The following is a 27,222-nucleotide window of genomic DNA, read 5'->3' as shown; positions in this document are numbered from 1 at the left end:
AGTGGCTGTGTTTAGACTGACATGTTGCTTTTGCGGAAAAGCAGTTGCTTTTGCGGAAAAGCTTGCCAGCTATCTACACTGCCTGCTTGAATTTCTGCAAGAACACTGATGATCTCATGTAAGAAATCAGTACTTCTTGCAGAAATACTATGCTGCTCCCATTTGGGCAAAAGTCCTTTTGCACAAAGCTTTTGCGCAAAAGGGCCAGTGTGGACAGCTCATATGTTTTGCGCAAAAAAGCCCCAATCGCGAAAATGGCAATCGGGACTTTTTTGCGGAAAAGCACGTCTAGATTGGCATGGACACTTTTCTGCAAAAAGTGCTTTTGCGGAAAAGCGTCCATGCCAATCTAGACACTTTTCCGCAAATGCTTTCAACGGAAAACATTTCCGTTGAAAGCATTTGTGGAAAATCATGCCAGTCTAGACATAGCCAGTATGTTACCAAATCTCAGCATCTCAAAAGTACCTTGAGATTTAGTGGTCATTTTTAACTCTTACCAGTTCAAGCTTACCAGCTAGTAATGGAATAAAAGGTCTCATATACTAAGGGAGTCAGTTAAATAATCCTAGCTCAATGAATGAAATCAAACTAAAGTAGTGTACCTATACATTAAAGACAAACAAGGAACTTGTGAATGCAACAATTTTATTGGAACAAGGTGAAATGAAATTTTATTCAGATGCTGGTAGGAGCAAGTTCAGTTACCACCCCGGAGGCGTAGGACCAAGTGCAGAGTGGATTCTTTCTGGATGTTGTAGTCTGACAGGGTGCGCCCGTCTTCCAGCTGCTTCCCAGCAAAGATCAACCTCTGCTGATCTGGAGGAATGCCTTCTTTGTCCTGGATTTTGGCTTTGACATTCTCAATGGTGTCACTGGGCTCTACTTCTAGGGTGATGGTCTTGCCTGTCAAGGTTTTCACAAAGATCTGCATACCACCCCGGAGGCGCAGGACCAGGTGCAGAGTGGATTCTTTCTGGATGTTGTAGTCTGACAGGGTGCGCCCGTCTTCCAGCTGCTTCCCAGCAAAGATCAACCTCTGCTGATCTGGAGGAATGCCTTCTTTGTCCTGGATTTTAGCTTTGACATTCTCAATGGTGTCACTGGGCTCTACTTCTAGGGTGATGGTCTTGCCTGTCAAGGTTTTCACAAAGATCTGCATACCACCCCGGAGGCGCAGGACCAGGTGCAGAGTGGATTCTTTCTGGATGTTGTAGTCTGACAGGGTGCGCCCGTCTTCCAGCTGCTTCCCAGCAAAGATCAACCTCTGCTGATCTGGAGGAATGCCTTCTTTGTCCTGGATTTTGGCCTTGACATTCTCAATGGTGTCACTGGGCTCTACTTCTAGGGTGATGGTCTTGCCTGTCAAGGTTTTCACAAAGATCTGCATACCACCCCGGAGGCGCAGGACCAGGTGCAGAGTGGATTCTTTCTGGATGTTGTAGTCTGACAGGGTGCGCCCGTCTTCCAGCTGCTTCCCAGCAAAGATCAACCTCTGCTGATCTGGAGGAATGCCTTCTTTGTCCTGGATTTTGGCCTTGACATTCTCAATGGTGTCACTGGGCTCTACTTCTAGGGTGATGGTCTTGCCTGTCAAGGTTTTCACAAAGATCTGCATTTTCTCTATAAAAACAAACAAACATTTTAAATACCAAAACACTCTTACACCACTGAAAGTCTGAAAACCATTATTGGGCCTTTTTACTTAATTATTATTAGCCACAGCAGACTAACACCAGCACTCAGTTTGAACTGCAGCTCCACCACTTCCCACGTAGGCCCTGTGCTCCTGACAAAGCTCACACCAGGGCTCTGCTTGGAGCTGGAGCGCAGGAGAGCACCAGCGCCACATGTCAGTGGCGCCCCATTGGCTCGCACAGCCCCTTCCAGCCAACGCAGCTTGCGGCCGCGCGCCCGGCGGTCCCTCGCCCCGCCCCCAGTCGCGCATCAACGGCAGCGCGCGCGGGAACCGCCTCTTCTGGCCTCTCGCGCCCTGCGCGCCGTTATAAGGCAGCACGCCCCGCCCCCACCAGGGAGCCGCCATGCCCCGCGCCCAACGGACCGAGCCGTTTCCCTCAGGCGCGCCTCTCTCTTATGTGGGTGACCGCCCAGGGCGGCCTCCTCGCCTCGCCGGCCCCCAACGTGACCCCCAGCCAACCCCCTCAGGAGAGTCCGGGCCGAACGTGCCTTGGGCAGGCTCGCTAGCCAGCTTCGGAGCCGCTTTTCCCTCATCACGGGTTCGCCCCCACTCCCGCCCCCCCAGCAAGCCAGGCCCGTGCCCCTACTCACCGCAGCGGCGATGCTCCAAACAGACAGCACACAAACAACCACTAGATATCTAGCTGAACTAACTGCGTCACATAACGCACGGGCGGCCCTTATATAGTCTTCCTTCCCCCCTCCCCGCCTCCTCGCTGAGATCCCTCCGCTGCGGACTATTTGTCTGCGCATTTGGCGCGCACACCCTGTGTTGCGGTAGGCAAGGCGGAGGAATCAGCGGGACGCTGTGGGAGTGACTTGAAATGATGACGCAGCAGGCAAAGGCCCGAATCGTGCGGCGTGGACTAAAACCAGGAGTGAGGAGTTATGCCTGGGACGGGGTCTCAGCTCTCAGCCGGGTTCCATGAGCAGGGAACGGACGTAGAGGACAGGAGTGTGTGACTGTGAGCTGGGTCCGTGTGTCTCCTCGTGTGTTTTCTTCTGGAACGTGTCTGGCTTGTTGCGTATCTCTGCATGGGTTAGGTTCAGTGTGTAGTTGTGTGTCATCAGGTGTGAGGGAAGAGTGTGTGCATGCATGTGATTTGTGTGTGTGTGCATGTCTAGATTTGGGGAGTGGGATAGCTCAGTGGTTTGAGCATTGGCTTGCTAAACCCAGGGTTATGAGTTCAATCCTTGCGGAGGCCATTTGGGGCAAAAATTTCCTCCAAAATCCTCACTTTCACCAGGCTGGGACAGGAGGTTGGGGTGCAGCTGCAGGCTCTGGGCTTGGGCCAAGGAGGTTGGAGAGTGGGAGGGGTTCCTGGCTTAGCCCAGCCTGGGAGGTTGAGATCCATGAGGGGTTTCAGGATGCAAGCTCTGGGAAAGAATTTGGGTGCAGGGGGATTCATGTCTGGGGCAGGAGGTTGGGTGTAGGAGGAGGTTCAGGGCTGGGATGGGTTCAGGAAGCAGGCTCTGGATGGGCACCATTTAACTGAGACAGCTTCCAGGTGGTGGAGCAGTGGGATTAAGGCAGGCTTACCCCTGCCCTGGCCCTGGACCACTCCTGAAAGCAGCTAGTATGTACAGCAGTGACTCCATGGCGTTATGTGTTGCCCCTCATCTACAGGCACTGAGCCCACAGCTACTATGGGCCATGGTTCCCTGTTATTGATCAAGGGGAGCATCTGGAGTGGTGTGTGCAGGCAAGGACAGCATGAGATTTCCTGCTCTGTCTTTCTCAGGGGCTGCAGGGACATGCCAGCCACTTCAAGGAGCAGCAATTACCATCAGGATTTTTACTCTAGCCACGACAGGTTAAGCATTTGAGACCTCACTACTAAAATAATTAAATTTAAGCTTAAGAGAGAAATGAAAATTATGAAATGCACAGCCCAGTCACAAACCAAAACTAACCCACTTTGCAAGCAGTAAAAGAAGTAACAACAATTCCCCACATTTGGGTGGGATTGGAAGATGAGAGTGAAGAACAGTGTGACTACGTCTACACTGGCCCCTTTTCCGGAAGGGGCATGTTAATTTCACAGGTCATAATAGAGAAATCCACGGGGGATTTAAATATCCCCCGCGGCATTTAAATAAAAATGTCCGCCGCTTTTTTCCGGCTTTTAGAAAAGCTGGAAAAGAGCGTCTACACTGGCCCCGATCCTCCGGAAAAAAAGCCCTTTTCCGGAGGATCTTATTCCTACTTCAAACCAGTCAGGATCACCTGTCAGAGGTTCTAGATCTACTGGTTGGTGACCACTGGTGTAAGGTGTCTTGCATGAGACCATGAAGATTGGAGCATAGATCCAGATCGGCAGAAGCCCAGCTCCACTCTCCTCATCTAACTCACCTGGCCAGTGAAGTTAGGGGGAGCAATTAGTTGGTAACAACAAGACGGAGTGTGTGTGTGTGTGTGTGTGTGTGTGTGTGTGTGTGAATGCAGTTTTTTATGCACTACATTTTGGTGGAGAATTATGAAAGAGGGAAGGATATCATAAGTATTTACTGAGTAATAAACCATAAATATTGAGAAGTGTGGAAAAGTCATCATAAAACTTCAGAAAAATATTGGAAAGTGACTGATTAATCAGTTGTGCAGACCACCAGCTGTAGAATTCACTGGTTAGGAAGAAGGATTAGAGTCCTTGCTTCCCCCTCACTGGGTGAGGGTACTAAGAGAAATTGGTAAAGAAATTGTTTCTAGGTATCTGTACCTTCAGCCATGGGAGTCCCAAGAATTGAGGAGGTTTAGGATCCCTTCCCCAGCCCACGAATGGGTGTAGTAAATTGGTACAATATACCCTCGGCCATAGAGTGCTAATACAAGAACAGGGCTTAAGTGATACAGTCATATTATGGATTTACAGCACTGTGTGTTAGAGATACTTCACTGTGTGTTGGGAATATTTACTTTATAACATTGTGGGCACATTATGGGAGGCTTTGCAACATTATGGGAGGCTTTGTAACAAGATGGGTTGCTTGTAACATTGTGGGTGGCTTTATATACTGTGGGATACTTTGCAACAGTATGTGCTGGGCATATTCTTAATGTTTAGAAAAAGGGAGTCAGGGTAAGGGAGAGTGTTGTAACCCCTAAAAGAGCAGGAAGAATTAAATTATATAAAAGAAAAGACACCTTTTAAAGAAACCCTACATAAATTTGGGCATAACCTATGGATGGAGCAGACTCTTGCTGACAATCGGCACTATTTAAGGTTGCCAGGTGTCCAGTATTCTACTGGACAGTCTGGTTTTTACGCCCTCTGTCCGGTAAAAATATGCAGAAAATACCAGACACGTGCAATGTCTGGTATTTTTTGTTTTTCCATCTGGGCACCAGACGGAAGCCTGGTGGAGGCGGAGGAGTGGCTGGGAAGCAGGGCCGCGATCGGCACTGGGAGCCTGTGGTAGCATGCAAAAGCCACTCCCCCCGCCTGACTTCTGCATACAACCACAGGCTCCCAGTGCTGATCGTGGCCCCGCCTCCAGCTGGGAGCCTGTGGTTGCGTGCAGAAGTTGGGCGGGGGGAGTGGTTGGAAGTTCCAGCCACTCCCCTCGCCAGACAACTGCACGCAATCAGAGGGAGTCCCAGGCTGGGAGGTGGGGCTGCGATCGGTGCTGGGAGCCTTTGGTTGCATGCAGAAGCCGGGTGGCGGCGGGGGGAGTGGTTGGGAGGCGAGGCGCAATCGGCACTGGGAGCCCTCAGCTGATTGCATCTGAGGAGGAGTGATGCCTTGAGGAAGAGGAGAAGCCCTGTCCCTGCTCCTGAGCTCTGTTCAAGCGTGTTGTGGTGCGAAGCCCGCAGGTGCTGTGTAGTTACGTTTAGGTGCTTTTCATGGGCTTTCAGCCAAAACTGACTGGGGTGGAATTTCTGCTTCTTTGCACTGGGTCACCCAAAGACCTGGCTATTGGGGAGTCATCTTCCTACCCATGATTGCCCCACCCCCGCTGCCCTGCCATTTTCTGGCCCCGGGGTCTGCCTCTCTCTGCTTTTGGTAGCAGGTGGTTGCTTTGCAGAGCAGTCTCCCCTGCCTTCCCCCTTGTTCCCAGCTTGGTGGCTCTTGGTAGTAGCCACACATGTGTGTTTGGTATGGGTGGGGCTTTTTGTTTTTGCTCAACAAATTTTTAGCCTGTGTGTTCAGTATTTTTTGGGAAACCATTTGGCAACCTTAGCTACCAATACCAATTTACCTTCCTCATTCTTTTTTTGGGTAGAGTAGCTGCCAATGCTAGATTGTTGCTAATCTGATTACAAATGATTGTGACTGGTCTGGGAATTGAGGAGCAGGGGCCATCAGGGCCTTTTGTCTAAGCCAGTGGTCCCTAACTTTTTGGGACTGCCGGGTGCCCAGGGGCAGGGTCGCTCATGCACCGGGCGTGCAGGGGTGGGGCTGCACAGGCGCTGTGCACCCAGGGGCAGGGCTGCCCATGTGCCACATGCCCGGGGCTGGCACCACGCATGTGCTGTGCGCCTGGGGCAGAGGCCATGCACGTACCGTGCTCCCGGGGCTGGCGCTAACCATGCGCTACGCGCCTGGGGCCGGCACCACACATATGCCGCACGCCCAGGGCGGGGGCTGCCCATGCGCCCGGGACTGGCACTGCGCATGCGCCATGCACCGGGGGCAGGGCCGGCCCAGATCATTTGCAGGCTCACATAAATACCCTGGTGGGTGCCATGGCACCCACAGGCACCACATTGGGGACCACTGGCAAAGCCTTTTCTTGCTCTGCTCTCTGCTGCCATTGTGCCTTTTTCTTTAGCAGTTTCCATAAGGGCAATGTAATTTCAGCATATTTGTAAATATGAGGTCTCAGAAAATTAAACCCTCCCAGCAGGACTCTTACTTTCTGTTGATCTACCTGCCCCCCTTCCTTTCTTATAACAATGTCTAGGTGAGTCATTTGAGATTGGACCAATTGGGCTTTTTCTAAGCTAACCTTAAAACCAGTCTCTTGAATCAGAGCCAAAACATTCTCAGTTAACTGTTGTACCCGTGCCTCAGTTTCCCCGAACTTAAAATATCACCTACATAGGAAAAGACAAAGGGCTGGTCTTATGGCTAAAATATTCTAGCATATCAATAACATGTTTATCAGCTATAGCAGAACTATTATGAAAGCCTTGGGGCAAACATTGAAATGTCCACTGTTGCTCATTTATAGTGAAGGCAAATCTATCCTGTGAGGTTGGGTGAAATGGAATGGGAAAGAAACAATTAGCAAAATCAATGTCCGAGAACTATTTTGAAGTCATTTGCACCTTTTCAATTACTTGTGTCATTGAGCTATAGGGGCCATAGGGATTGTGCCTTTAGTAATACGCCTGTAGTCAATAGTTACATGCCAGGACTTGCCATCTGCTTTAAGAACTGGCCATATGGGAGAATTAAAAGAGGAATTAGCTTTTTGAAGGTCATTCCCCCCTCCCATCTTTCTAAGTTCTGGATTATTTGTTGTAACTGTGTTTCAGCCTCCTTAAGATGGGGCATTGCTTTTGAGGGCGTACCAAATCCCCAACAATTTTTACACACCCATGTATTTTCCTACATTATGTCTTTTGTTTAGTCCAGATCGCAGGAAACTTAGAATTCCCCTCCCTTATCTGTAATTCAGTGAGTGCTGCCACTGTCCCTCCTCTCCTTTTTGTTAACTTAATGTCTGGGGAAGATCTGCCAGAGTGTGGTAACAGCAGCTCCAGCTTCCATAAAGAATAGGCATATCAATGATAATGTTATTTTTAAATAGCCAATCTGGTCCCAAAATAATTTCATCAATCATGTTTGGGGTTTGAATAAGATTCTCTTCTGTTTTCCAGTCTCGTACTAAAAAGGGGACCCTGACCCATTCCCCTCCTACACTAGCCTTCCCCTGGAATGACTGTAAGATGACTGGTTTTGCTTCCCCCCCTACTTTAGGTGTATGTTTAATGAGGGATACTGCTGCTTCTGTGTCAATTAGATCTTTAGTTGGAGATCTCTGCTGGACACTTCATGCAAGATCTCCCTCCTGAATACCAGGAGACTTTGCTGATGAACTTCCAATATTGTGTTCCCATTGAAAGTGTTTCATCATCCAATGGGCACCCCAATTCATTATTGGAGAATAGCAGAGGGTCCAAAGAGGGGGTTAGACCAGCCACCTCCTTTGGTGGATACAGTAATTGTATGGCTTCCCTTTGGTAGGAGCCTTATCCCACTGTCTATGGTTTGCCCCATGTTGCATTAGGGTCCTCAAAGCCCATTTTCTAGCCTTTCTGTCATTAGAAGGTCTGTCTTCCCCTCTTGCTTGTGTGCTGGGGTGAGAGTAAGTTTTCTGGGTATCAGGGTACAACCTCTCTCCTGTTCTATTCCATTGTCTACCACAGTTCCAGGATCCTTTTTGACTCCCACCCTGTGCTCTGGAGATTCCCTAGCTGCCACTTTCATTAGAATAGGTAACAGTGGTTCCAGTGCCACAATATTATGCTGCTTTTTCCTTGCTTAATAGTGGGAAACTGTAATGATTTACCTCACCATGCCCCATAATTCTCTTAAGGAAGTGGGGTCATCTTGTCACATGCCTCATTTTCTGGCATAAAATGGAGTAAAGCCAGTGGCAGTTTGCCACAGGGATTCTACTGAAAAAGGGATATCATCAATAGTATTCATAGCCCTGGAAGGGACAAGGCCAAAAATAATCCGCATGGCTACATCTACATTGGCCGCCTATTGCGGAATAGGCATGCTAATGTAGAACTTTGGAAGAGGCAAATGCACGGGGGATTTAAATATCCCCCGCGGCATTTGCATTTTCATGGCTGCCGCTTTTTTCCGGCTTGGAGATAAGCCGGAGAAAAGCGCCCAGACTGGCATGATCCTCCGGAATAAAGCCCTATTCCGGAGGATCTCTTATTCCTTGCAAGTAGGAATAAGACTGGCGGAGCGCCCATCCAGTGCCCAGCTGGAAAAACAGAAAATACCAGATATTGCACATGTCCGGTATTTTCTGAATTTTTTTACCGGAGAGAGGGCACAAAAACCAGTCTGTTCAGTAGAATACTGGACACCTGGCAACCCTACTGGTAGCCTATGAATCCCCGAAATTACAAGGACCAGAAATAAATTTTGATCCATGATTACGTTGCTAATAGAAGCCTGAAGATGGCGCCCAAGGCACGGAGCACTTGAATTCCAATAACTTTGATGGTGTTTCATGCACTGAAAACAGAACAATGACTGGATGGGGAATTCAGTGGCATAATTGAACCAGTTGGAACACACAGTACAGGAGACACCAGTGTTCAACAATACACTGCAGGAAATCTTTATACTCATATCAGTCCAAGTCTGGGTAAATATGACCCCTGGTGAATATGGATGCATCTATGCCATGTCTGCTCCAGAAGATTCTCGGGGGCACTCCAACCCCTCCTGCTAACCTGGTCAGCCTGGAACCCAAACCAAACCCTTTTAAACAAGAGCCAACAGAAACTAGAACAATAATGATCTGGGTGAATGAAACAATTTTTGGGGGAGGGGTAACCTTTTTAATTATGAATGGCCCAGATCCAGAAACTGTGAAATTCCCCCATTTACTCTGGAGATAACCCTGTATTCAGGTGCAAGTGACTCCCATGATTTCTACTCTACATGTCACAATGAGTTGGAATAAGAACAGCCTGGCTGTGGCTAATCCCAAGTGCACCCCAACAGTGCTTCCATATTTGATGTATCGGTCATTATTGCAAGAACATTCGAAAAAAAGGATGGCTCGAAGTATAGCAGATACTATATTTTGAGGACAGGAACAGGGACTGGTATTCTGAACTCCATAGACTTTGAAGCAAATACAGAAAATGACCAATCAGGAATTGTTCTTGACAAGTCTATATATATATAATTCCCTAAGAATAATAAAGGTAAAGAAAATGTCTTTTTACTTGATTGCCCTGTTGAATGTATGAGATGTGAATGAATAAGACAAGCACCTCTGAACAGCTGCTACAGTTGGAGAGGGGAATAGACCAGATCCAAGGACAATAAAACCAATCAAATGGACCCATTGAGAAAGATCAAACATATTGATGGCCTTGGGAGTCAGAACCAAGCACCTTCTTTGGAAGAAAAAACAGGACTGTGTAGCACTTTAAAGACTAACAAGATGGTTTAATAGGTGATGAGCTTTCGTAGGCCAGACCCACTTCCCCAGATCAAATAGTGGAAGAAAATTGTCACAACCATATATACCAAAGGATACAATTTAAAAAAATGAACACATATGAAAAGGACAAATCAAATTTCAGAACAGAAACGGGATGGGGGGGGGAGACGGGGAGGTAAATGTCTGTGATCTAATGATATTAGAGGTGATAATTGGGGAAGCTATCTTTATAATGGGTAAGATAATTAGCGTCTTTATTCAAATTTGCATATAAAGTGTCGAATTTAAGCATGAATGACAGTTCAGAGGATTCTCTTTGAAGTGAAGTCTTAAAAGGCCTTTGAAGCAGGATGCAGGTGACCAAGTCATTGAGACAATGTCCTTTCTGGTTGAAATGGCAAGAAACTGTTTTTTCTTTGTGATCCTGTCTAATGTCTGTTTTGTGGGCATTGATCCTTTGACAAAGTGTCTGGGACGTTTGTCCAATGTACATAGCGGATGGACACTTTCGGCACATGATAGCATAGATTATATTTCTTTGGAAGCACTTTTAAAAACCCTCTTTCAAGATGAATGTGGCAGCATTGAGGATAACACTCAGAAGAAGGTGCCAAATGACTAACTGACACAGCTGGAGTGCATAGATTTGCATAAGATGACTAACAGATTTGCATGAGAGGGAAGCTACTATAAATGTAAGGTGTCTTGCAGGGGACCCCAGGTCTCCTCTTGTCAGCCTTGATCTGGATTGGCAAAAGCTTGGCTGCATCCCTCCCCCATCTAATTCTCCTGGCCAGTGAAGTTGAAGGAGTAACTAGTTGGTAACAACAAGACAAAGGCTACATCTGCACTGACATGAATTTCCGAAAATGCTTTTAACGGAAAAGTTTTCCGTTAAAGCATTTTCAGAAAAGCGCATCTAGATTGGCAGGACGCTTTTCCGGAAAAGTGCTTTTTGCAGAAAAGCGTCCGTGACCAATCTAGATGTACTTTTTCGCAAAAAAGCCCCGATTGCCATTTTCGCGATTGGGGCTTTTTTTCGGAAAACAGAACTATGCTGTTTACACTGGCCCTTTTGGGAAAAAGTCTTTCAGAAAGAGATTTTTGCCCGAATGGGAGCAGCATAGTTTTTCCGGAAAAGCACTGATGATTTTATATTAGATCGTCAGTGCTTTTCCGGAAATTCAAGCGGCCAGTGTAGACAGCTGGCAAGTTTTTCCGGAAAATCAGATGATTTTCCGGAAAAACTTGCCAGTGTAGGCACAGCCAAAGTGTGCTTGTGTATGTGTGAGTGCAGTTTTTTAAGCACAACATTCAGGCAGGACTGATTTTAAAATAATCAAATCTAAACACTTAAGAACAGTCTTATTTTATTGCAAGAGGGAGTTTCACAGAATGATTAGATAAATCAGCTGTGGCCAACCTGAGGCTCTCGAGCCTCATGCAGCTCTTCTTCCATCCCCCCCCCCCCCCCCACCGGCTCAAAAGCTGCCCCCAAAAATTACCCTCTTCTCCCGGCTCCTTGTGCTGACCTGGGCAGGGGAGCTGTCCGGCACAGCCATGAAAGCTGCAGAAATAAAGATGGTGGCAGGCAGCAGGAGCCTGCCGTGGCCAAAAAGCCTCAAAACCCATTTAAATGTGGTTTCTTAAAAGGGCAGATCCTCTTTTAAGAGGGTTTTATTTTATTTTATTTTTTTGTTTTGTTTTGCTTTGTTTTTGCTCAACCAAACGCGACTGGGGGCTCCTTTTAAAGGGGCAAAAGGGGCAGTCATTTTTGGTTTTTTGCTCAACAACTTTGCCCCAGCCCTTCGTGGTGGATCCACTGCTATCTTGGCTCTTTGCCCAGAATGGGTTGGCCACCCCTGAGATAGATAATTGGTATCTGCCTAATTTTCATGCTCTACATGCTGTCTATAGGGCTTGGTGCCTGGCCCTATGACTGAATTTCTCCCTACATCCTGACTTGAGCAGTCCAGTGTTGGGGGTTCCTCACTGGTGAAGGGATTTGTAATAGAGGTTTTCAGACTGTGGGAAGGGACCCCAAGTTGGTTACAACATTAGAACTGACTTAGACTTGTTGGGACCCAGGACCAAAGCCTGACCCCCCCTGCCCTGGGCTGAAGTTGCAGCCCTTTTTGACAGTATTCAGCTTACAAGTCCTTTCCCTGGGGCTGACGCCTTTGGGTTTCTGGTTTGCCCCCAGACACCCTGGGTAGTGAGGCTTGAGCTAGGGTTGCCAGCTGTCCATTTTTCGACTGGAATGCCTTGTCAGAAAGGGACCCTGACAGTTCTGATTGGCACCACTGACGGGCCATTAAAAGTCTAGTTGGTGGTTGTGATGTAGTGTTGGTACCTTGCTGGTTGCTATGCTGGGTGGTGGGCTGTGGGTGACCTCCGCTGGCTGCTGTTTGTAGCACGGCCCAGCAGGACAGAGGATGAGTCATTATGCAAGGGGCTTCCAACCTGTCGGACCAGTTGCCTTCCAGGGAGAGAAACAAAGGAAGAGGGGAGGCCAGCCCCTTGCTGGGGGGCAGGGCTGGAAGGGACTTTTTTTAGTTTTCTGTCTGGTATCATGAAGGAAGCAGCCGAGGCAACGGGCTGGGATTTAGGGGCCCAGTCTCCCCCATCTCAAGGGGGGCTGAGGCATCCTAGGCCTGCCCTGTAACCAGATTACATCTATGCTGTGCTGTATCCTGGAGAAGCAATAAACTCCCTATATTCTACTGGCTGGTAGAGTCTGTTTGTGCCACTACAGGGGTGCAGGAGGTGGGTGAACCCCGACGCGCTGCCACAGTGGTGCAGCAGGGGCCCAGGGCTAAGGGAGGATCCTTATCTATCCTGGCTCCACACTGTTCCTGGAAGCAACTGCCTGGTCCCTACAGCCCCTTGACACTGAACAGGGAGGCTCTGCGCACTGGTCCTTCCCTGAGTGCTGGCTCTGCAGCCCTCATTGTCTGGGAATCATGACCAAAGGGAGATGCGGGGTGCAGTGGCTGCAGAAGTGAGGGCAGCGCAAAGAGCCTTTGGGCCTCCCTAGCCACCCATGGTCTTAGGGACTCCAGAGACTTGGCAGCCTCTTCCTGGGAGCATGATAAGTGCTGCTAGGATGCCACACTCTGAACCCTTTGCACCAATCTGGAGTCCCATCCCGCACACCAAATCCCATATCCAGAGCCCACACCCCTAGACAGAACCTGCACCCCCCCGCCTGCAATCCAAACCCCTCATCCCTATCTCTACCTCAGATCCCCACCGCCAGAGCCCTCTTCCCCTCTGGCACCCTAAACCCCTCATTTCTGGCCACACACACAGATTGTATTCCCAGTCCAAAGCCCATACTCCCTCCTGCGTCCCAACCTCTTGCACAGCTGGGTGAAAGTGAGTGAGGATGGGGAAGAGCAAGACCCAGAGGGAGGGAGAATGAAGTGAGCAGGGGATGGGGCCTCAGAGAAGGAGTGGGGCACGTGCGTGTTTCATTTTGTGTTTTTAGAAATTAACAGCCACACAAGGCAGTGGTTCTTAGGCAGATTCAGGCTTCCGTCCTTCCTCCTGATGTTTGATAGTAATTTTTGTCAGATGGGAGTTACTGTGCAGTGGATTTTGAGAACTCAGATTGCAGGTCAGAGACCTTAATCCAGTGGTAGTACGCAGACCTCAGACCAAATCTTGACTCCCAGACACTTTTGAATGGACCTGGACATCTTTTTATTTGCATATTATTATATCATTGTTGTTATCAGTATGTTCTCCGGAGTCTATCTTTGATTATACGTTGTTAACTAAGGAATTTGAACATTAGCAAACAGTAATTGATTGCCCCGCCTTAAACTCTGAATCAGAAAAGCACTTAAACTGATAGGTGCTGGAACTATTTGTAGCGTGGGGGTGTTAGGAGTTTTTGAAGCAAACTGTAAATCCTGTATTTGATGGAAACCACTTCAAGCCAGGGGCTGCCGCCCGGCTAGCTTACCTAGTTCTAGCACCTGTGATTAAATATGTACTTTGGGATACATCTGAAACTAAGATTTGGGACTTGTTAGAGCAGGCTTAGTTGTAAAGCATTTTTGACACCATACAATTATGACTCAATAGTACATAAGACCAATTCTTACCATGTAGAAATATCATGTTAAGGCTTTGTCTATATGTGCATGTTGGTATGGCACACCAAAAGAAGAAGTTACTCACCTTTGTGCAGTACGATGTTTCTTCAAGATGTGTCCCTATGGGTGCTCCACTGTAGGTATTGGGCTCGTCCCACCGCTGCAGGTCAGAGATTTTCAGTAGCCATAGTCAGCCGGACTGCGCATGCGCAATCAGCGTCTTGCACCGTTCGCGCCCTTTGTTCATCACGTGCAGTCCAGCTCCCACCAGTTCCTCTCACTGCTCGGTTATCTGTAACAAAAAAGAGACAAAGCTCCAGAGCAGGGAGGAGGGTGGGACTTGGAGCACCCCCGGGGACACATCTTGAAGAAACATTATTAATGCACAAAGGTGAGTAACTTTTTCTTCTTCTTCAAGTGGTCCCCAGGGGTGCTCCACTGTGGGTGACTATACAGCAGTACTCAGAATGTGCTCCAGAGTTAAGGTTTATCCATAATCGAAAGTACTGCTGAGGCAACAATGGAATCAGCGGCCAACCATTGTACGATTGCATAATGGTCTCTGAATGTAGCGTTTGATGATCAGATAGCCACTCAACAAATATCACTCAATGGGACTCCTCGCATGAAGGCTGTAGAAGTAGCTACTGCTCTGGTAGAGTGGGCTTTTGGTTGTAATTGGAGAGGTTTATTGCGAATGGCATAGCAGGTGGTAATTCATGTCACTATAACCTTGCAATACGTTGGTTGGATAAGGCGTTTCCTTTGGATTGTTCTACAATTGATACTACCAGCCAATCTGTTCTACACCATTCTTGGGTTCTGTCAGTATAAAAGGAAAGTGCTCGACGTACGTCGAGTGTATGGAGCAGAGCTTCTTTTGGAGAAGAGTGAGGTTTCGGATAAAAAGAAGGTATCAGTATGGGTTCACTGATATGAAAATTAGAACAAACTTTGGGAATAAAAGCAGGGTGTAGACATACTATGACTGAATCTTTGGTAAATGATGTGAATGGTGGTATTGACTTTACAGTGGCCAACTCGCTGACTCTGCATGCAGATGTGATTGTCAACAGCAAAACCAACTTCATTGTAAGCATTTGGAGAAATGTCATGGCTAACGGTTCAAACGGAGGATACATTAGAGTATCCAATACTAAGTCTAGGTTCCAGGAGGGTGGTGGTGGTCTACATGGGGGGTTAAGGTACATCAGACCTTTTATGAATCTTTTAGTGATTGGGTGAGCAAATACCAATACCCCTTCTATGGGATGATGAAAAGCACTGATAGCTGCCAAATGTACTTTCAGGGATGAGCTAAAAAGCCCTGTTCATTGAAGGTGAAGGACGTAATTGAGGATCTGGTGGAGGAGCAACATATCGGGGTTGATCTGATTGTCGGAGCACCAGAGCGCAAATCTTTGCCATTTCACAAGGTAAGTTCGAATAGACTTCTTTCTGCTATGCATTAAGACAGCTTTTACTTGCTCTGAGCAGAGCTGCTCAGCTGCCTTGAACCAGTCAGGAGCCAGGCTATTAAATGCAGAGTCTGGCGTGGAATGGAGGAGAGAGCCACGATTCTGAGAAAGAAGGTCTGGCATGGGAGGAAGAGGGTAAGATTGCTGCACCGACATTAGGCAGAGGAACGAGTACCACAGTTGTCTCACCCATGCCGGAGCTATGAGTATTACTCGTGCCAAATCCATGTTGATTTTCTCTAGTATTCCTTTCCAGTGCCCACCCTGGAGCAAAAGTGCTGGCATTTTGTGTTGTTGGCAGTGGCAAATAAATCTATTCGAGGAGTTCCCCACAAGCAGAAAATGCATCAAAGGATGTCTGCACATATTTCCCATGCGTGATCGTGAGGAAAATGTCTGCTCAGAGAGTCTGCAATACCATTGTTGGTGCCAGGTAAGTAGGATGCTATTAAGGTGATGCATACAGGGACCGTGAACGTGCTCCTCCCTGCCGAGTGATGTAATACATCGTGGCAATGTTGTCGGTCAATATTCTGATGATTGTTCCAGATATATGAACATTGAAATGTCTGCATGCATGAAAGACAGCTCTGAGCTCTAGAAAATTTATGTGAAGAGCCCCTTTGGAAGCTGACCACCTGTCCTGGACCTTCATGCCATTCATATGTTCACCCCAGCCAGTAAGGGAGGTGTCTGTAGTTAGCTGGTTGGTAGGTTGAGGGCGATGGAACGGGATACCTGCCATGAGGTTGTGCAGGTTCATCCACCATGACCGGGAGCTGTGGACGTAGGTTGGAGGAGCTACTGACTTTTGAATGCTGTGCTTTGTGGGAACATATACCAAAGCCAGCCAATGCTGAAGGCAACAGAAGTGTAGTCGCACATGATGTACTACAAATGTGGTAGTGTCCCATCATTTGCAGGAAAGTGAATACCAATATCGTAGGGGTGTGTACGAGGATGGTTACTAGATCTTCGAATCGGTCTACCAGTAAATACTCCCATGCCGAGAAAGAAGCGAGACTGGCGCCTATGAAGTTCATGGTCTGTGTCAGCTCCACCGTGGACTTCATTGATTATGAGGCCCAGGAAGTCGAAGGTCTGTCTGACTAACATGACCATGTGGGACGTCTCCTGTCGTGATCTGCCCTTTATGAGACAGTCCCCCAGGTAAGGGAATATAATGATGTCTCTGTGGTGCAGATATGCTGCCACCATGGAAAGCGTTTTCAAGAAAACCCTGAGAGCAGATGCCAGAGCAAATGATTGTATGTGATGTTGAAAATGATCGTCGCTGATTACAAAACGAAGGAATTGCCTGTGTGCTGGATGAATGGCAATGTGGAAATAAGCATCCTGGTCCGTTGTTCAGTGATGGTATTATGGTAGTAAGAGTCACCATTTTGAACCGTTGCTTCTGGAGGTGGCAATTCAACTTCTGCAGATCGAGAATGGGCCTCCATCCTCCCATTTTCTTCTGAGTAAGGAAATAATGACAGTATAAGCCTCTTCCTCTGAAGGGAGTTGGGATCTTCTCTTTAGTCCTGATGGAGAGAAGGCGATGAACCTCTTGTATTAAGAGATCCTAATGAGATGGGACAGGATTGGTAGGATGGTGGGAGGAATGGAGGTAACCAGGATTGTGAATCTGGATGCCACAAGTTCTAGATGTTATACTGGCCCAATGATGGTAAAATGGCCATAAGCAGTGGTGAAACAAGAGAGGGATCTGATGTTGATTCTCAACAACGTAAGCTGTCTGCACGCCCTTCCCCTCGACACAGGAGTCAAACCTGCTGCTTTGTGGCTGGCTGATTGGTCGCGTGGACTGCTTAAGTGCATCTGCACTGAGGACGCTGTTTCAGGCAAGACTGGTTGTATGGGCGATGTTGATGCCTTTGATACTGATAATTGTATTTCCTCTGGTACGGGTAATATCTTTTGCATCTAAAGGGAGAGGTATACATCCCTACAGTACACAAGGTTGTGCATGAATTCTTCCCCAAGTGAAGGACCTCATCAGTCTTATCTGCAAACAGTTTCTATTTATCAAACAGAAGATCTTCTTCTTTGCTCTGCAGTTCTTTGGGGACTCCAGCTATGGCCAACCAGAATGATCTCTTCATAGATATGGTTGTAGCCATAGAACGTGCTGCTGTATCCCCCACATCCAGGGCAATTTGTAGCCCTGCCCTGGACGATGTGTAGCTCTCCTGTACAATGGATTTGAAGAATGGTTTCTTGGAATCCGGAAGGTATTGGGCGAGCTCCGTCAATTTTGAATAATTATTGAAATTATGATTAGAAAGTAGGGCGGCATAGTTTGCAATGCGCAGAAGTAGAGTGGCTGATGAATATACCTTCCTGCCAAAGATGTCTAATTTTTTTGTGTCTTTGTCTGCCCCGGTGTTTCTATACTGTGGCATTTTGGACCTGTGCTGGGCCGTATCCACCACCAGAGAATTCGGCTATAGGTGAGTGAATAAAAACTCCTTAGAGAGGACAAAATACTTTTTGTCAGCCCATTTGCTTGTTGGTGCTGTAAAGGCTGGAGTCTTCCAAATTTCCTCTGAAGCCTCCATAATCTCTTTGTCGATCGAAAAAGCAATTTTCAAGCACTGTTGAGGGTGGAGATTTTTGAGCAGACGGTATTGTTTGGTGTGCACCTCTGCAAACTATACATCCTGAGACTTGGCAGCTTGCTTAAAAAGTTCCTGAAATTGTTTCAGGTCGAGAGGGGACATGTCCCCTGGAAAAACAGCCTCATCAGGGGAGGATGAAGACTGGTCAGTTGACGGAGTATCAAGTGATTGATCCTCACTCTCGGATAATTGACCTTCCTCTAGCTCGGACTGCTGAGGTTGTGTTGGAGGATTGAGTGACGGTGGGGCTGGAAGGTACTCCTTCTGCTGTGTACGTGTCACTCCTGGGACATGGTGATAGTCAGGAGAGTGACAGCAGCATGTAGATTGGCCATAGGAACGAGACCTGTAATAATGTTGTGGTCTATAGTAGAAGTCATAGTAGCGCTTGGAGCGGGTTGGTAATAATTGCCTGGATGATGTTACACTGCCATGTTTTCTGTAATAGATTGAGTACGGAGAGTGCGCCAGCGAGCGAGGTAAACGAGGCGAGCACCTGGCGGATGGTGGAGGAGAAAGTGGGCTGTGCCTATGAAAGTGTGTCACATGCTCTCATGGTGGCTCTCAATATGGTGATCTAGGGCTGTATTGAGGCGAGTAAGAGAGGCGGCTATCCTGGTACCAAGGATCACTCTGTATGGGGAATGACACATAGGAGGTGAGAGAGATGGTGCCAGTGAGAAGACTGAAGATGGGGAAATAGAGCTCCAACGAGTGCCTGTCTTATGAGTGGCTTTTCTTGGTGCCGATGCGGTGTCGCTGTCGGAAGCTATCCCTTCACCTCCATTGTCCACCAACATCGGTGCCAGTGCTTGCTGCGGTTCCTCCATTTGCAATGCTGGAAAGTATGGCAACAGTGCTGATGCTGAGTGCCCCGGTGCTAACAGCGCAGGAGATGCAGATGGCACGGAAAATGCCAACAGTGCCGATGGTCATGTCGACACCAGTGCTGAGGAAGGTTTCTGAGTGGTTCTCGGTGCCAGTATTGCCTTTGGTGCTGGCGGTGCGCTGCCACTTAGTGCCGGGGTTGACAGCTTTTTGGATTTGGCAGCCAAAGATGTCTTTGAGGCCCCAGGGGCAGTTCTGGATGTACCAGGTTTATCCCCTCTGCTGACTCTGATGCTCGATTCAGCAGGTAAAGAGTGTGTGAGGGACATTCTAACTTTCTTTTCTGCGTTCACCCCTGGGGATGAAGCTCTTCACTTCTGCTCCACACCCACCTCTGAAGTCAGCGGTGGGGTGTTGGCTGAAGGCTGTAGGACCTTATCAAACAAGATCATCTTCAGGCACATCTCTCTATCCCTGCACGCCCTGGCCATTAAGTTGGAGCACTACCCACACTTCTGTGGGATATGTGCCTCCCCCAGGCAACAGATACAGGCCAAATGGCCGTCTGACATTGGCATGGCTTCCCGGCAAAGGGAGCACTTTTTGAAACCTGATGAACCAGGCATTATGAGGTTCGACCAAGGTATTATGCTGAACCTAAAGCAAAAGTATTTTTCTTTTTTTTTTCTTTTTTTTCTTTTTTTGAGGTAATGCCACTAACAGTTGAACAAAGGTTTTTTTTTTTGTAACTAACAACTACTCTAACAAGATACAACTATTAAACTAACTACTATATAATTAACTATTGACGGGAAACTCTGACTAGACAAAGAGAAGAGGGGAGCTCCATCTGCAACCGAGGATGGTTGAGAGGCACTGGCAGGAGCCGGATCACGCGCAACAATCAAAGAACACGAATGGCGCGAGACACTGACCATGCATGTGCGGTCCGGCTGACTACAGCTACTGAAAATCTCCGACTTGCAGCACCGGGACGAGCCTGACACCTACAGTGGAGTATCCACGGGAACTACTAGGAGAAGAGGCAAAGGTTTATGCCATTGGATGCTGTTACACTACACTCACTTTTCGCAACGTTTCAACCTTTGCCTGTTTAAGAGTTAAAGCCAAATCCTTAGTAAAAGAAACACAAAATATCTGGAGTGGAGGAGGGAAAAGAAATGGAGATGCCGGGGATTGAACCCGGGGCCTCATACATGCAAAGCATGCGCTCTACCACTGAGCTACATCCCCCTCTTGTTCCTTTCTTCTTCAATGAATTAAATATACTTTCTCCTGGCAGTGGCAAGAGCAATAAGAAGGGGCAGACAAAGATGAAAAGTAATGCAGGAAGAAAGACACTGGGAAGTGCAATACTAAGCTGACTACGCCTAGCTGTGACACAGAGGGAAGCATAACCCCATGCAAAGGCATGTCCGATTGATGGATTTTGTAGCCATGTTTGCAGGGGAGTTTCTGACTTTGCACGGCTCTGTGCCATGCTGGTTTTGGTGGACACAGAATAAAGTTGCATACAGCTTGATAAGACCCCCCCCAATGGAGGGCACTCAACTCATGTGGGATCACTGTGGGGGGGATTGGGTTGCCTTTGCCTTTTTTTTCTGCCTAAACATTTCTCAAAGTACTAGCATGTGTTAAAAGTTAAGTAGCCTCCCCGTCGGGGAATCGAACCCCGGTCTCCCGCGTGACAGGCGGGGATACTTACCACTATACTAACGAGGATGAGCTATAAGTTTTGTTCCTAGGAAGGCTTTTTGAAAGTTGCCAGACCTGCTAGCCTCAGCAGGGTGTAGTTGTTTCTGTGTGTACATTGGCAACAGCCTACATGGAGACCCTTATGGCTGCCCAGCTGCGCAATGCAAACGGGCACGCTCCAGGCTTCAGTGATGAGCTTTGGGGGGAATGCAAGGGAGCCAAAAGCCCTGATGTCTTGTGTGCACTGCCCGTGGCAGCCCATAAACAAACACCAGTTTTGTTAGGCAACATGATTACAAAGCTCCAGCAATGCCAGTGCAAGGAGCTCTCTTCCCTGGCCAACCCAGAAGCTAAACGTCACAAAATATAATAGCCCATAAAACTGAATCAGAGGTGGGCAGCTGCCCTTTTCTGCACAACCAGGGCATGCTATAAGGGGCACTCTCACCATGCCACTTAACAAACTAAACAGAAGACCTTCACCTGCTTCTGAAAAAGAGAACCTAATTTGCCGAAACCCGGGATTGAACCAGGGACCTTTAGATCTTCAGTCTAACGCTCTCCCAACTGAGCTATTTCGGCAGGCATAGAAAAGGCTGGCTGCTTGTGAACAGCACCCTGCTGAATAATGTATTCACATGTTTTTGGTTCATTTTTCTGTCCTTTTTCTTCCACCTTACTCCAACTCTAACTACAATCTTCTTTGAACACACTTTGAAATGCTCTTTTCCCTTGTACAATAAAAGAGTTTGAAGGATGCCAGCTGTAAAGGATATGGATGATTTATTATTATGATGATTTATGAATTACTTCAGCATGATGATTTGTTATATTAAGCACATTATGTTCTGTTGCAGTCTTATTCTTTTGTTGTGGGTTGTTTCATTGTGTTCCCTCATGGCTACATCCCAGAAAAGAGAAGTTCCTTAGTTCTGTGGTCTCCGGTCCTAACAGGAGTAGAGGTAGAGAGCAGCTGCATCTAGGGCAGTGGTCACCAACCAGTAGATCTTGGAGCCTCTGACAGGTGATCCTGACTGGTTTGCCCAGAAGCTATCAAGTGCTGGCACTTCATCTGCCCCTCCACCCACTATCATGCTGCTTCTGCCTCTGCCTTAGAGCTGCCCCCCTGCTTGGTGTGGAAGGGAAGAGGGGGGCACTGATGTCAGGCTGTCTGCCCTGCCCCCACCTCCAAACAGAGAGAAGGGGATGGAGGAAGCTTGGCAGTGCAAATCTCCAGCACTCTCACACAATCTGTCTGTCTGGCATTCTCACAAACACACACTGTCCTTCCTTTTCATCTCCAGACCCAACATGTACATGGGTCAGAGAGACCTTTATCCTGCTTTCCTAATGCAGGAGCCAGATCCATCCCTGGGGAAACTGGTGTTGGTTGCCAGGCTGCTGCCTGAACAGGTGGAGTGGGAGCTGGCAGGGTCTCGAGTCACCACCCCATGCTCCAGACACTGATGTCCTATCTGCTAGGCCACTCCAGAACCCACACCACCACCATCTCTTCAGCAGGTCCCTTATCCTGCTTTCCTAATGTGGGAGCCACCTCCATCCCTCCCTGGGGCAGCCTATGTTGCCTGTCCAGCCACTCCCAAGGCTGGTGGAGTGTGGGGAGGGACTCAAGCCTCCAACCCGGTGCTCCCCAAGCAAATGCCCTAGGCCTCTCCAGAACTCACCCCAGCTCCCTACCTTCAAGGTGTCACCTCTCACACTCTGAACCCCTTGGCCAGTAGTAGAGGGTCACCCTTCTCCTCACTAGTGGCAACAGGAAGTCAAGAGACCTGGCCCCAGCCCACTGTATCACCCCAACTACCAGCCACGTTGCTGGGGGAAAGGTGTTTGGGGAAGAGATGGGGCTGCTTCCCACACTTACTGAAGCAATGTGTCTGGGTGCCAGGGGAGTCGAGTGGGCTGGGTTGCTCTGCTCTCCCACCCACCCCCAATCACTGGTGAGTTACATGGGGGATACCCTGATCCTTGCTGCCAGTGCCTGGTGCCCCCCAGCACTAATGACCGACCTTGCCAGCATTATTCAGGGGGAAGAGCCTTGGGGGAAGAGGTGAAGGCAGAGCAGGGCAGGAAGAGGCAGGGCCCTCTTCTAGGCTAGAGTGGTGCAAAGGAGGAGTCATGTATCAGGTGGCCAGTGGCCTCCTTGTGTCCCTCCCTCGCAGTCACCACTGCCCACCAATGTTACTGTCCAGAGATACTGACTTAACTCCACTTCCACAATGTCTACTGGTACTAGCCCACAATGTCCTATTGACAGTACAATTGATACAAGTGCACTGGGGGAGGATGTACACCACTGTCACAATGAGCAAAGTGTAGATATGCACAAGCAATGTAATTACTGCCATACCTATATGCCGACATACATTAGGTTGACTAATTCTGTAGTGTAGACAAGCCCCTTTGTTTTTGTAGAATTAGTGTTTAACATTGCAGACCTTATTTAACATTAATTTTTTTTTTTCCTAGGGAACTTTGTTCAAAGAAGCTAGCACTTTATTTTCAAAAATATCAAACTGATCATATAACTTCAGAGTAATATTTAATAGTCAGCAGAGTTTGGCATTTCAGTGACTAACCCAGTGTTCCATGCTCTAGTTGTTCTAATAATTCCCACTAATGAGACAGTTACACAAGGCCTAGGTAATCAGATAACAAACAATACATTCACTGATGAAATATTGCAGCATGCCCTGTGCCAGTAATTATAAATGTATAGATGATGAGGGACTTTTATGACATACCCCTGCTTTGATATGTTCATACGTTTTCTAGATAACTTTGTAATGGTTGGAATTCTTGCTCTTTGTCCAAAGGAGCATTTTGTGTATGTGCAGAGCAATAATTGTTTAAAGTTATTATTATTATTATTAGTAGTATTATTATTAGTAGTATTATTATTATTAATAATAATAATAATAATAAAGCAGCTTGACATGATCAGGTACAGATCTACTGTGTTTAGCTATGCCATTCAAGAAACCCACCCTCATAAAGATTGCAGTCTAAAAACTTGATAATTTATGATACTTCTGCAATAGAAACCAAATAAAAGACCTGATACTGTAAATTCTCTATGCAAAGAGAGCCTATGATTTTAATGGATGCTCCTAATGCATATACCTTGCAGAATTGAATATTGATATAATATAGAATAGAACAGCGTTTCCCAAAAAATACCGGGCCTCAGCATGCCTGGTGGCTGCCAGCAGGGCCGATTCGGGCCCACGCCCCTGAACCCGGAAGTGCCGGCAAGTTACAGAGCCGGGGGCTCTGCTCCACCAATACGTGGAGCTGGGTCTCTCCCCCAGCTCTGCCTGGAGCGGGCTGGCCCCCCCATGTGTCCTCCCCGGGCGCGGCTCCTCTGCACCGCCTGCTGCTGCCCATGCGCGGCGTTGCACATGGGCAGGGAGGACGCCCGGGCGTGACGTGATGTCACGGCCCGGGATTTTAAAACTCTTCGGAGGCACGTGGCGGGGCCACGCTGGCTCTGGGTTCGGCCTCCGGGGCCTGAGCGCGGCCTCCGGCCCTGCAATGTGGAAGGCAGAAGGTAGGGAACAGGCTTGGGTGGCGAGGTGAAGGCGGGCTTGGGCTTGGGTGGAAGGAGAAGGGGCACCGGGGAGGGGGGGGGAGGCACCAAGGGACAGGGTGCAGGAGGGAGAGACAAATGCCAGGGGGCCAAGTGCAGACAATGAGGGAAAGGGCAGGAGGGGAGGTGTCAGTGGGAGGGGGGACAGGGTGATGCTGGGAGAGGAGAGGAAAGGGGAAGGGCATTGGTGGCTGGAGGGGGAGGTGCTGGGAGAAGGCTTGAAAGAAGGGGTGGGCATGAGGAAGGCCAGGATGGAGCAAGTCATGTGTGAGGGCACAGAGGGGCAGGAGGGGAATGGGGAAGAGAGTGGTGAGGGGGTGGGTATCAGGGAAAAAGAGGGCAAAGGGGCCAGAGGCAGTAAGGGAAGGGGAAGGCACCAGGAGGGTGCAGGGCTAAGGGAAGGTGCAGGTGCCAGGGGATTCTGGGGTGAGGAGGAGGGGAGAGCTGGCCACCGGAAGCAGCACTGGATGGGGGAATCAGGGCAGGCTGGGGAGATTGGGGGGCCGGTGGAAGCAGGGCTGCCAGGGGATGTGAGGTTGGGGGCAGGGAGCTGGCCGGGGAAGATGTGGAGGGGGTGGGAGAAGCGGGCGCGGGAAGGAGGGCTGGACAAAGGAGATTGGGAGGAGAAGCGGGGGAGAACTGGCAGCCCGGGAGGGGGTTGGAAGTGGGGCTGGCCGGAGGCACAGCGAGGGGAGCAGGGGGAGGAATGAATCAGCCTGCAGGGAGTGGGACTGACCCGGCCATATGTAGATTCTCATAGACTCATAGACTCATAGACTTTAAAGTCAGAAGGGACCAATATGATCATCTAGTCTGACCCCCTGCACAGTGCAGGCCACAGAATCTCGCCCACCCCTCTTAGAATAATCCTCTCACCTATGTCTCAGATACTGAAGCCTTCAAATACTTTGAAGGCCCCAACATGCAGAGAGTCCTTCAGCTGTGATCTGTGCCCAATGCTACAGAGGAAGGCGAAAAACCTCCAGGGCCTCTGCCAATCTACCCTGGAGGAAAATTCCTTCCTGACCCCAAATATGGCGATCAGCTAAACCCTGAGCATGTGGGTAAGACTCACCAGCCAGACACCCAGAAAGTTCCCTATAATGAATGGTCAATTAGTTACCAAGATCATGTTATTTCATCCAACCATGTTATTTCATCCAACCATCCTCTTATCATAGAATCATAGAACTGGAAGAGACCTCAGAAGGTCGTCAAGTCCAGCCCTCCGCTCTAGGCAGGACCAATCCCATCTAAATCAACCCGGCCAGGGCTTCGTCAAGCCGAGACTTAAACACCTCTAGGGATGGAGACTCCACTACTTCCCTAGGTAACCCATTGCAGTGCTTCACTACCCTCCTAGTAAAATAGTTTTTCCTAATATCCAATCTGGACCTCTCCCACCACAACTTGAGACCATTGCTCATTGTTCTGCCATCTGTCACTACTGAGAACAGCCTCTCTCCATCCTCTTTGGAATCTCCCTTCAGGAAGTTGAAGGCTGCTATCAAGTCCCCCCTCACTCTTCACTTCTGCAGACTAAACAGACCCAAGTCCCTCAGCCTCTCCTCGTAGGTCATATGCTCCAGACCCCTAATCATTTTGGTTGCCCTCCGCGGGACCCTCTCCAATGCGTCCGCATCCTTTTTGTAGTGGGGGGCCCAGAACTGGACACAGTACTCCAGATGTGGCCTCACCAAAGCCGAATAAAGGGGAATGATGACATCTCTGGATCTGCTGGCAATGCTCCTCTTAATGCATCCTAATATGCCATTAGCCTTCTTGGCTACAAGGGCACACTGTTGACTCATATCTAGCTTCTCATCCACTGTAACCCCCAGGTCCTTTTCTGCAGAACTACTACTTAACTGGTTGGTCCCCAGCCTGTAACTATGCTTAGGATTCTTCCGTCCCAAGTGCAGGACTCTACACTTGTCTTTGTTGAATCTCATGAGATTTCTAGTGGCCCAATCCTCCAATTTGTCTAAGTCACTCTGGACCCTATCTCTGCCCTTAAGCGTATCTACCTCTCCCCCTAGCTTAGTGTCATCTGCAAACTTGCTGAGGGTGCAATCTATCCCCTCATCCAGGTCATTAATAAAGATATTGAACAAAACTGGTCCTAGAACCGAACCTTGGGGCACTCCACTAGAAACCGACCGCCATCCTGACATCGAGCCATTGATCACTACCCGCTGGGCCCGGCCTTCTAGCCATCTTTCTATCCATCTTACCGTCCATTTATCCAATCCGCATTCCCTTAACTTGCTGGCAACAATATTGTGGGAGACCGTATCAAAAGCCTTGCTAAAGTCAAGGTATATAACATCCACTGACTTCCCCATGTCCACTGAGCCAGTTACCTCATCATAGAAGCTAATCAGATTGGTCAAGCACGACTTGCCCTTTGTGAATCCATGCTGACTATTCCTGATCACTTTTCTCTCATTCAAGTGTCTCAAAATGGATTCCTTTAGGATCCCTTCCATGATTTTTCCAGGAACCGAGGTAAGACTGACCGGCCTATAGTTCCCTGGATCGTCCTTCTTCCCTTTTTTGAAGATGGGCACTACATTTGCCTTTTTCCAATCATCCGGGATTTCGCCCGATCTCCACGACTTTTCAAAGATAATGGCCAAAGGCTCCTCAATGACATTTGCCAACTCCTTCAGTACCCTTGGGTGCATTAAGTCTGGACCCATGGATTTGTGTAAGTTTAGTTTTTCTAAATATTTCCTAACCTGTTCTTTACCCACCAAGGGCTGTCCATCTTCTTCCCATCTTGCGTCGCTTAGCACAGAAGTCCAGGAGCCGACCTTGTCCGTGAATACAGAGGCAAAGAAAGCATTGAGTACTTCAGCTTTCCCCACATCCTCTGTCACTAGGTTACCTCCTTCATCCATTAGGGACTGCACACCCTCTCTGGTCACCTTCTTCTTGTTGACATGCCTGTAGAAACCTTTCTTGTTATCCTTTACATCCTTAGCTAGTCGCAACTCCAT

General features: G+C 48.4%; 1 protein-coding gene, 1 long non-coding RNA gene and 3 other non-coding genes across 5 annotated transcripts; 1 reads left to right on the top strand and 4 right to left on the bottom strand.

The window, feature by feature from the left end:
- Positions 1-631: 631 nt before the first annotated feature.
- On the bottom strand, positions 632-2,428 carry UBB (ubiquitin B). Its single transcript, XM_006134649.4, has 2 exons — positions 2,290-2,428; positions 632-1,623 (listed from the first exon to the last, which is right to left on the bottom strand). Exon 2 carries the CDS (start codon positions 1,616-1,618, stop codon positions 701-703), a length of 918 nt encoding a protein of 305 aa, XP_006134711.2. The 5' UTR covers positions 1,619-1,623; positions 2,290-2,428; the 3' UTR covers positions 632-700.
- A 117-nt stretch (positions 2,429-2,545) lies between these two features.
- Positions 2,546-16,063, top strand: LOC142818503 (uncharacterized). The gene is made up of 4 exons (XR_012895998.1): positions 2,546-2,672; positions 3,441-3,512; positions 15,260-15,385; positions 15,684-16,063. It is a non-coding gene; the product is annotated as an uncharacterized LOC142818503 (long non-coding RNA).
- A 4,016-nt stretch (positions 16,064-20,079) lies between these two features.
- Positions 20,080-20,151, bottom strand: TRNAA-UGC (transfer RNA alanine (anticodon UGC)). The gene has a single exon. It is a non-coding gene; the product is annotated as a tRNA-Ala (tRNA).
- Positions 20,152-20,568: 417 nt separating this feature from the next.
- On the bottom strand, positions 20,569-20,640 carry TRNAD-GUC (transfer RNA aspartic acid (anticodon GUC)). The gene has a single exon. It is a non-coding gene; the product is annotated as a tRNA-Asp (tRNA).
- Positions 20,641-21,122: 482 nt separating this feature from the next.
- Positions 21,123-21,195, bottom strand: TRNAF-GAA (transfer RNA phenylalanine (anticodon GAA)). The gene has a single exon. It is a non-coding gene; the product is annotated as a tRNA-Phe (tRNA).
- Positions 21,196-27,222: the final 6,027 nt, after the last annotated feature.

This window comes from Pelodiscus sinensis, chromosome 15 (assembly GCF_049634645.1).
Source record: "Pelodiscus sinensis isolate JC-2024 chromosome 15, ASM4963464v1, whole genome shotgun sequence".
Lineage (NCBI taxonomy): Eukaryota > Metazoa > Chordata > Testudines > Trionychidae > Pelodiscus > Pelodiscus sinensis.
This window is presented reverse-complemented; position numbering and strand designations above follow the sequence as displayed.

Bases quoted from the DNA above. Each gene is read 5' to 3' on its own strand.
- UBB (XM_006134649.4), bottom strand. From the start codon at position 1,618: ATGCAGATCTTTGTGAAAACCTTGACAGGCAAGACCATCACCCTAGAA.